The 10,000-nt window shown below is 47.6% G+C and overlaps 1 protein-coding gene across 2 annotated transcripts in view; it reads left to right on the top strand.

Annotated features, from left to right (window-relative positions):
* The window catches only part of mylka (myosin, light chain kinase a), a 47,822-nt gene that overhangs the window by 20,241 nt on the left and 17,581 nt on the right, over positions 1-10,000 (top strand). For both annotated transcript variants that reach the window (XM_070976361.1, XM_070976362.1), the window contains 6 exons: positions 2,361-2,492; positions 3,942-4,139; positions 4,525-4,732; positions 4,841-4,885; positions 7,944-8,036; positions 9,220-10,000. The exon at positions 9,220-10,000 is cut by the window's right edge and continues 133 nt beyond it. In XM_070976361.1, coding sequence (XP_070832462.1) covers positions 2,361-2,492; positions 3,942-4,139; positions 4,525-4,732; positions 4,841-4,885; positions 7,944-8,036; positions 9,220-10,000 — 1,457 coding nt within the window. The remainder of the gene's footprint in view (positions 1-2,360; positions 2,493-3,941; positions 4,140-4,524; positions 4,733-4,840; positions 4,886-7,943; positions 8,037-9,219) is intronic.

Here is a 10,000-nt window from a genome sequence, read left to right as displayed (position 1 = left end):
GTCTCCTCCAGCTGAGCGAGACATCTGCTCTTTAGCTGCGAAATGCTAAATGCTGCACTCTGTTCACCAGCTGGTCTCTGATCAGCCAATCAGTCATCAGCATGCTGACGATGAAAAACAGAAACAACAATCAAAACAAAATCCTCCTGCAGCAGGAAGTCCCTCGACTGAACACACACACACACACACACACACACACACACACACACACACACACACACACACACACACATTAAATATCAGGAGGTTCCCACAGACCCACACTCGTCCCTCAGACTCAGATGTCCTTGTGTGGACAGTAAAGACTTCAGTCTGTCTGTCTCCATTATTAATGCGTCTCTACTGTTAAAGTGGCTTCATCAATTATCGTTCATCTAATCAATCACTCAGGGTCACGTGACTGCTTCTGTGTGGTTTACTTTAAAAGCAGCTGCAGCTTCCTTCACAACACACACGCACACACACACACACATGCACACACGCACACACACACGCGCACACACGCACACACAAAATCAAATGTTCAAATATTTCTACTAGAATAAAATAAAACTATAAAAGAGAGCAAGAATTCAAGAAGTGGCTCTAAAGCAAGAAACTAAAGGAGAATGTGTGTGTGTGTGTGTGTGTGTGTGTGTGTGTGTGTGTGTGTGTGTGTGTACATTAACATGTTGTGAACCAAACCTTGAGGTAGAACTGAGCTCGTGACGTGATGCAGTCGAGCAGCGTGAGCCTTCATCATGTGACGCCCTGCACTCACCTGATGAACAGGTGTAGAGAGGACACACCTTCACTTTATGATGAGTGAAAGTGTGGCCCAGGTGGACTCCAGATCAGTGTTCACGTTGACTAACTGTTCTAAACGCTGGCGTCACACTGCTGTCGTGACTTCTACGTTAAAGTGACTCGACTTTTTCTCTGGACCGACCCGTTCACCTGACCACAGGTGAGCATTCAGGGTGTTTTCAGAGAAAAGCTGTGAACACAAACCAGATTCACCAACTGATCTGAGTTCACAGCCAGTAGGAGGACTTGGTTCACTGACATTTGTTGTGTTATTGCTCCGATTTCAGTGGATGTTGTTTAGAGTGCGAGTCTCCTATTGGCTACATTGTTGCTTCATTATGTCATGCAGCTCACCTGTGATTGGCTGTCACGCTTTTGGCAGTTTGGCGTCTGTGCAGCGCAGAGTAAAGAGCCGTCTGATTGTACGAAGGAGCTGATCTCAGATCTGCGTTAATGGATCAGCAGCCCAAAAATCCAAAACACGTCCTGAGCAAACGTTCTCAAGGCCACGCATGGGTGTCCACATACTTTTGGCCATATAGAGAAGGGAAGCTAAAGCAGAGCGTGTGTGTTTTGCGTGTGTGCGTGCGTGTGTGTGTGTGTCACAGAGAGAGACAGCCAGTGATCATCAGTCTGATCCTCACTCGTCCTTTTCCATATATGGAGCTTGGATTTCCTTTTCTCTCCTCTAACATCTGCGTGTGTGTTATGTGTGTGCATGTGCATATTGTGTGTGTGTATAAGTGTGTGTGTGTTATGTGTGTACATGTACGTGTTGTGTGTGTGTGTGTGTGTGCGCGCACTTGTATAAGTGTGTGTGTGCATGTTGCGTGTTCATTTACGTTTGCTTGTGTGAGTAGAAATACACAGTATGTCTGTTCTATCATAGTGTGTGTGTGTGTGTGTGTGTGTGTGTGTGTGTGTGTGTGTGTGTGTGTGTGTGTGTGTGTGTGTGTGGTAGACAGCCTTTGTTCTGTGTACATATCAGACATGCCAGAGAGGAGACACATAATAATGTACACAGAGCGAAAGCAGAATGAAGGAACAGAAGAATGAAAGTGAACTGAACGCTGATCTGAAGTCGGAATAAAACGACACTGCAGACACGACATCACCTGTTGGACATGCTAACACTGATATTAGCCTGTTGGAGAAGCTAACATTGGCATTAACTTGTGGACATGCTAACATTGATAGTAACCTGTTGGACATGCTAACATTGATGTTAACATGTGGACATGCTAACATTGATGGTAACCTGTTGGACAAGCTAACATTGATGTTAACCTGTGGACATGCTAACATTGACGGTAACCTGTTGGACAAGCTAACGTTGATGTTAACCTGTGGACATGCTAACATTGACGGTAACCTGTTGGACAAGCTAACGTTGATGTTAACCTGTGGACATGCTAACATTGACGGTAACCTGTTGGACAAGCTAACGTTGATGTTGGCTGATTTGCCTCTTCAGCATCATTTTTTCTGTACACAGTTTTGAGAAGACAACAAGAGGACATGTGATATCATACTTAACAGATTTGTAATCTTCTTCTTCATGTGTTGTATTGCAGGCAGACTGCAGGGTTGCAGGTCAAAGGTCACAGAGGTCAGACAAGTGTGTGAGGCTCCTCGCTTCATCTGCTGCCTTACTGACCTGAAGGTGATGGACGGCAGCAGAGTTACCATGACGGTGGAGCTGACTGGTAGGGCTATGCTGCGTGTGTGTGTGTTTGTGTGTGTGTGTGTGTGTGTGTGTGTGTGTGTGTGTGTGTGTGTGTGTTAGCTGTGGTATTTCCTGTCAGATCTCCAGGGAGATGGTGGAGATGAGATGAGGACAGATTTACTCTGGACGAGTCCTGCCTCTTCATTTCCTCTCTCTGTGTGTGTGTGTGTGTGTGTGTGTGTGTGTGTGTGTGTGTGTGTGTGTGTGTGTGTGTGTGTGTGTGTGTGTGTGTGTGTGTGTGTGTGTGTGTGTGTGTGTGTGTGTGTGTGTGGTGTTCTGGTTCTTGCAGCACTGATCTGACAGCAGTTTCTGGGTTTGAGTTATGAGTTGATTATCAGGTACTATAGAAAAGATCTATAGCTGTAGGCTTTATATTATTAGCCCTGCAGTGTGTGTGTGTGTGTGTGTGTGTGTGTGTGTGTGTGTGTGTGTGTGTGTGTGTGTGTGTGTGTGTGTGCGTGCGTGCGTGTGTGTGTGTATCGTGTTACATAATGATTTTCCACAGAGCTTTTTCTCCATATAAGCTGTGTGACGCTCAGGTCTGATGCTACCTGAGAGCCCGGCTGCTCTCTGATGTCTCTGTCGTCCTGCAGAAAACAGGATTTCTGTCCTTATAAGACGTTTGTTATTGTTTTTGTTGTCTCACACTTTCAGTGTCAGTCAGTCTGTTTTCCTGTCAAAGGTCACCACAGTGTTTCTATCATGTCCTTCTCTTTGACCAGGCCTCTGATGTCAGATGGTAGTGATGATGATGATGATGATGATGATGATGATGATGGTGATGGTGATGATGATGATGATGATGATGATGATGATGGTGGTGATGATGATGATGATGATGATGATGATGATGATGATGGTGGTGGTTTCCAGGTTTGGCTCGGTCAGTCTTTGCAGCTCAGTGGTTTCATGTTGTAGGTTTGTCAGAAACATCGTTCACATTTGACAGCAGAGAGCCGAGAAGCTGCTGGAGCTTCAGCTCTGAGGTTCTTGGTAACGTCCACCATGAAGGTCAGATCTTATGAACTGTCTTCCTCGTCCCCTCAGCTGTTAAAACCAGGTGAGCTTATCTGTGTGAGTTCATGGTGGTTCAGCTGAGTTCAGCTGCTTCATGGAGGACACAGCAGTTGTCCTCAGACTGTCAATCAACCCGACCATGGCTGGAGCTCCACCCGCGGAGAGAGCACTTTTCAGTTGGTGGTTCAGTTTGTTCTCACTGCTGCTGCCATGCATGACCTCCAAAGACATGGAGGAGGGACCATCCGGAGGAACGTGTTTTTTCCACTCTGTGGCGTCTTCTTTGAAAAGTCATTGTTCTCTGGAGACATTTTTGAGTTGATCTTTTGTATTTATTCATTGCCTTGCAGTCATTGTTCATTTATTGATCAGTATTGATTGAGAGGTATTGATGGAGTCATTGTGGTCTCAGGTCACCCCCCTCCAGAAGTAATGTGGTTCCATGATGGGCAGGAAGTGACGGAATCAGAGGACTTCCACCTTCTGAGGGAGGGGAACCGCTGCACCCTGCTGATCCAGGAGGTTTTCCCTGAGGACACTGGGACCTACAGCTGCCAGGCCTGGAACCAGTATGGAGAGGACCACACCCAGTCCCAGCTCACTGTGGAGGGTAAGCACACGCACACACTGCCACTGACAGTGACGCTCAGCTGTGGAGAGACTGATACCGAACCACGAGCTGCGCTGGTCCAGGCCGAGGCAGGAACGTGAACCATGAATGATGGCTGATGGTCGCAGAGAGCTCGAAGTTTCAGCCTGAGCTCGCTTCAGCTTCCCTCTCATGGTTTTTCAAACACTGATCATCATTTCCAAACATCATCCAGAACACGTGTTCGAGTAGCTGCACCTGTCTGCCGGTCCACATCCTGCTGTGTGGAGTTCGTTTGACGGCAGCGACCGCCTGAAGCTGGCGAGAGCGTAGTAAAGCAAAGCTGGGTCCTCTCACAGGTGTCACTGAAGGTTTGGTCATAGTTGTGGTTGTGGGTTTGTGGCAGAGCCCCAGGATGGTGTCCAGCCCTGGTTCATCACAAAACCCAAACCGGTGAGCGCTGTCGTGGGTCAGCATGTTCTCCTGTCCTGTGCCGTCGCCGGAGACCCGTTCCCCCAGTACATCTGGACCAGAGCCGACCCCAGCCGGTCTCTGACCTCTGGGGGAGACTACGAGCTGCTGCAGAAGGAGGACGTCGTCTCGCTGCTGATCAGGTCAACGATTTACAATTACAGAAGACAGTTTCAGACATTTCTGGACCTTCAGATCCTGAACCAAAACCTAAATCCTCCCCCTCCTCTTCTTTTCATCTTCTTCTGCAGGAGAGTTAAAGAGCATCATGCTGGAGACTACCTGATCACCCTGAGGTGAGAGACCAGCACACACTCTGTCTGTAGATAATGTCTGCAGATAGCGTCTGTAGAGGCAGCGGGTGGAGACACAGTGTCTGTAGATATAGTATCTGTAGATAGTGTCTGTAGACGCAGTGTCTGTAGATAGTGTCTGTAGATATAGTGTCTGTAGATAGTGTCTGTAGATACAGTGTCTGTAGACGCAGGGTCTGTAGACACAGTGTCTGTAGACACTACACAGTGTCACTGTGTAGACACACTGTGTCTACAGACAATGTGTAGACACAGTGTCTGTAGACACAGTGTCTGTAGATAGTGTCTGTAGATAGTGTCTGTAGACGCAGTGTCTGTAGATAGTGTCTGTAGACACAGTGTCTATAGACACAGTGTCTGTAGACACAGTGTCTGTAGATAGTGTCTGTTGACACAGTGTCTGTAGATAGTGTCTGTAGATATAGTGTCTGTAGACGCAGTGTCTGTAGACGCAGTGTCTGTAGATAGTGTCTGTAGATACAGTGTCTGTAGACACAGTGTCTGTAGACACAGTGTCTGTAGATAGTGTATGTAGATAGTGTCTGTAGACACAGTGTCTGTAGATAGTGTCTGTTGACACAGTGTCTGTAGATAGTGTCTGTAGATATAGTGTCTGTAGACGCAGTGTCTGTAGACGCAGTGTCTGTAGATAGTGTCTGTAGATACAGTGTCTGTAGACACAGTGTCTGTAGACACAGTGTCTGTAGATAGTGTATGTAGATAGTGTCTGTAGACACAGTGTCTGTAGATATAGTGTCTGTAGACGCAGTGTCTGTAGACACAGTGTCTGTAGATAGTGTCTGTGGATAGTCTGTAGACACAGTGTCTGTAGATATAGTGTCTGTAGACACATTGTCTGTAGATATAGTGTCTGTAGATAGTGTCTGTAGTCACAGTGTCTGTAGATAGTGTCTGTAGATACAGTGTCTGTAGACGCAGTGTCTGTAGACACAGTGTCTGTAGATAGTGTCTGTAGACGCAGTGTCTATAGATAGTGTCTGTAGACAGTGTCTGTAGACACAGTGTCTGTAGACACAGTGTCTGTAGATAGTGTCTGTAGATAGTGTCTGTAGACGCAGTGTCTGTAGATAGTGTCTGTAGACACAGTGTCTGTAGACACAGTGTCTGTAGATAGTGTCTGTTGACACAGTGTCTGTAGATAGTGTCTGTTGACACAGTGTCTGTAGACACAGTGTCTGTAGATAGTGTCTGTAGATAGTGTCTGTAGACACAGTGTCTGTAGACAGTGTCTGTAGACACAGTGTCTGTAGATAGTGTCTGTTGACACAGTGTCTGTAGATAGTGTCTGTTGACACAGTGTCTGTAGACACAGTGTCTGTAGATAGTGTATGTAGATAGTGTCTGTAGACACAGTGTCTGTAGATAGTGTCTGTAGATATAGTGTCTGTAGACGCAGTGTCTGTAGACGCAGTGTCTGTAGATAGTGTCTGTAGATACAGTGTCTGTAGACACAGTGTCTGTAGACACAGTGTCTGTAGATAGTGTATGTAGATACAGTGTCTGTAGATAGTGTCTGTTGACACAGTGTCTGTAGACACAGTGTCTGTAGATAGTGTCTGTAGATAGTGTCTGTTGACACAGTGTCTGTAGATAGTGTCTGTTGACACAGTGTCTGTAGACACAGTGTCTGTAGATAGTGTATGTAGATAGTGTCTGTAGACACAGTGTCTGTAGATAGTGTCTGTAGATATAGTGTCTGTAGACGCAGTGTCTGTAGACGCAGTGTCTGTAGATAGTGTCTGTAGATACAGTGTCTGTAGACACAGTGTCTGTAGATAGTGTATGTAGATAGTGTCTGTAGACACAGTGTCTGTAGACACAGTGTCTGTAGATAGTGTCTGTTGACACAGTGTCTGTAGATAGTGTCTGTTGACACAGTGTCTGTAGACCCAGTGTCTGTAGATAGTGTCTGTAGATATAGTGTCTGTAGACGCAGTGTCTGTAGACGCAGTGTCTGTAGATAGTGTCTGTAGATACAGTGTCTGTAGACACAGTGTCTGTAGATAGTGTATGTAGATAGTGTCTGTAGACACAGTGTCTGTAGATATAGTGTCTGTAGACGCAGTGTCTGTAGACACAGTGTCTGTAGATATAGTATCTGTAGATAGTGTCTGTAGACACAGCGTCTGTAGATGGTGTCTGTAGATAGTGTCTGTAGATAGTGTCTGTAGACACAGTGTCTGTAGACACAGTGTCTGTAGATAGTGTCTGTAGACACAGTGTCTGTAGATAGTGTCTGTTGACACAGTGTCTGTAGATAGTGTCTGTTGACACAGTGTCTGTAGACACAGTGTCTGTAAATAGTGTATGTAGATAGTGTCTGTAGACACAGTGTCTGTAGATAGTGTCTGTAGATATAGTGTCTGTAGACGCAGTGTCTGTAGACGCAGTGTCTGTAGATAGTGTCTGTAGATACAGTGTCTGTAGACACAGTGTCTGTAGACACAGTGTCTGTAGATAGTGTATGTAGATATAGTATCTGTAGATAGTGTCTGTAGATATAGTGTCTGTAGACGCAGTGTCTATAGACACAGTGTCTGTAGATAGTGTCTGTAGATAGTGTCTGTAGACACAGTGTCTGTAGATATAGTGTCTGTAGACACAGTGTCTGTAGATAGTGTCTGTAGATACAGTGTCTGTAGACGCAGTGTCTGTAGACACTACACAGTGTCACTGTGTAGACACACTGTGTATACAGACAATGTGTAGACAGTGTCTGTAGACACAGCGTCTGTAGATGGTGTCTGTAGACGCAGTGTCTGTAGATAGTGTCTGTTGACACAGTGTCTGTAGATAGTGTCTGTAGATAGTGTCTGTAGACGCAGTGTCTGTAGATAGTGTCTGTAGATAGTGTCTGTAGACACAGTGTCTGTAGATAGTGTCTGTTGACACAGTGTCTGTAGATCACTGTGTGGGAATGTGGAGTCACTCGTTAGAACCGGTTTGGTTTCAAACTGTCTGAGCTTGTGTTGAAGTGCTGTTGAGCAAGGCCCTGAACTTGTCCCTGTCTGTGGGTCAGGAACAACGTGGGGGAGTGCAGCGCTGTGGCCAGTCTGTCTGTCACCGATGGAGAGACAGACAGGACGAGAGGACAAGCAGAAGAGAACATCAGGTGAGACGTCATTCACCAAACTCTGATCTGTTCTGTTTGTATTGTGTGTGTTAGCGTCATGTTAGCCAGACACACCTGAAGACACCTGTCAAGGTGTGGGGTTCAAAAGTTTTGGAAATGTGAGGACGAATGTCTCACTGACCTCTGAATGCTGAGCATGTTCTTCTGTCAGCTGTAATGACTCTGAAAAGTGTGTATTGAAACAGCTTCATCATCCTCAATGTCACATGAGCTCTTCGTCCTCTCCTCCTCCTCCTCCTTATCTTCATGAGGAGGAGGAGCCTGTTTTACTCCATCTTCTCTTCATCTGAAACTGTCATCTAACCGTCGTACTCATCAGTCCATCCCAGTGTTTTCACCTGTTTCCACTCTTTCTCCTTCCATCCATCACTCTGTCCTCCATCACCCACCCATCCGTCTGTCCGTCTGTCTGTCTGACTGTCTGCTTGTCTGTCCATCCACCTGTCTGTCTGTCCATCCACCTGTCTGTCTGCCTGTCCGCCTGTCTGTCTGGCCGTCCGCCTGTCTGTCCATCCACCTGTCTGTCTGCCTGTCTGTCTCTCTGGCCGTCCGTCCTATATCCAGAGATTCCCTAAAGCTTCTCTAATCCTCCCATATCAACCAAACCAATCAGAGTCAGTCATTTCCCCTCTATCTCCCAGCTGGATGCCGTGTTTACACTCTCATCTGACTGTGTGTGTGTGTGTGTGTGTGTGTGTGTGTGTGTGTGTGTGTTGGACGAAGATGGTGGACGTGGCAAAGTGATGAAGAGTTTTGTTGCGAAACTTCGATGAAAGTTAAAGTTTAAAGTTTCAGTGAAACAAACTCAGTGAAAAACCAAAGAAACAGTGAAGAAGCTGAGACTTGTGAGGAGTCAATCCTCTGTGTTTACATCTGTGTGTGTGTGTGCGTGTGTGTGTGTGTGTGTGTGTGTGTGTGTGTGTGTGTGTGTGTGTGTGTGTGTGTGTGTGTTCAGGCCGTTCTGGGTGTATGTCCATATAAGGGCAGTGGAGTCACTTGTGATGTAACGTGGTCATTTTGAGTCGAGGTCCTACACCCCCCCCCCCCCGCCCCTCATGTGTGGAGGGCGGAGCCTGTTGTTCGAGGGGCTTTAACCCGACTCTGTTTATTCTCTCCCCCTCTCTCTCTTTCACTCCATCTGTCTCTGCGCTCGTTCATCCAGCCCCACACCAGGAGGAAGAGGAGGAGGAGCAGCTGGGGGGGCCGCGGCACAGAGAGGAGTTACCAGACGAGGAGGAGGAGGAGGAGGAGGAGGAGGAGGAGGAGGAGGCGTGGAGCAGAGAAGCAGCAACAGCGTTTGTATCAGTCGGCAGTGGCAGGAGGCCAGCCAGGAGCAGAAGGAGAGCCAGCAACTTCTGCACCTGCACAAGGAGGAGAAGAAGAAGAAGGAGAGCGACCAGGACTTTCCTGCCGCCGACACTGCAGCTGCCGTTCCTCGAGGCCTCCTCAAACGCTGTGTGGACACCAGGGAGCGCAGTGAAGAGGAGCTGCGACAGAGGGAGGCGCAGCAGCTCGACTTCCGCTCCCTTCTGGGACGTCGAGCATTCAACACCAAAAACAACCAGGAAGAGGAGCCGAGGGAGGTCGGCCTCGCCACCGCCGCCACCGAGCACTGCCAACGCCACCAGATGGATTTTAAGTCCAACCTCAAAGGCGTCAAAACCAAGACGGACGAGGACCGCAAGGGGAACTCCCCTCAGCAGGTGGACTTCCGAGCCGTGTTGGGGAAGAAAGGCGCCGCCGGCAGCAAACCTGCCGACCCGCCCGGAAAGAACGCCGCCGACTTCCGCTCCGTCCTCACCAACAAGAAGAAGCCGGGGAGCCCCGAGAATAACGGGGAGAGCGAGAAGACGCCGGTGAACAACTGCTTGGACGGAGGGATTAATGAGAAGAAGAACGGCGGAGGGAAGGCGCCGGAGTTTGTGGAGAAGCTGAACGATGTG

The sequence above is a fragment of the Chaetodon trifascialis genome, chromosome 12, assembly GCF_039877785.1.
Source record: "Chaetodon trifascialis isolate fChaTrf1 chromosome 12, fChaTrf1.hap1, whole genome shotgun sequence".
Taxonomy (NCBI): Eukaryota; Metazoa; Chordata; class Actinopteri; order Chaetodontiformes; family Chaetodontidae; genus Chaetodon; species Chaetodon trifascialis.
The sequence above is the reverse complement of the archived record's forward strand: the minus strand, read 5'-3'. Positions and strand labels throughout refer to the sequence as shown.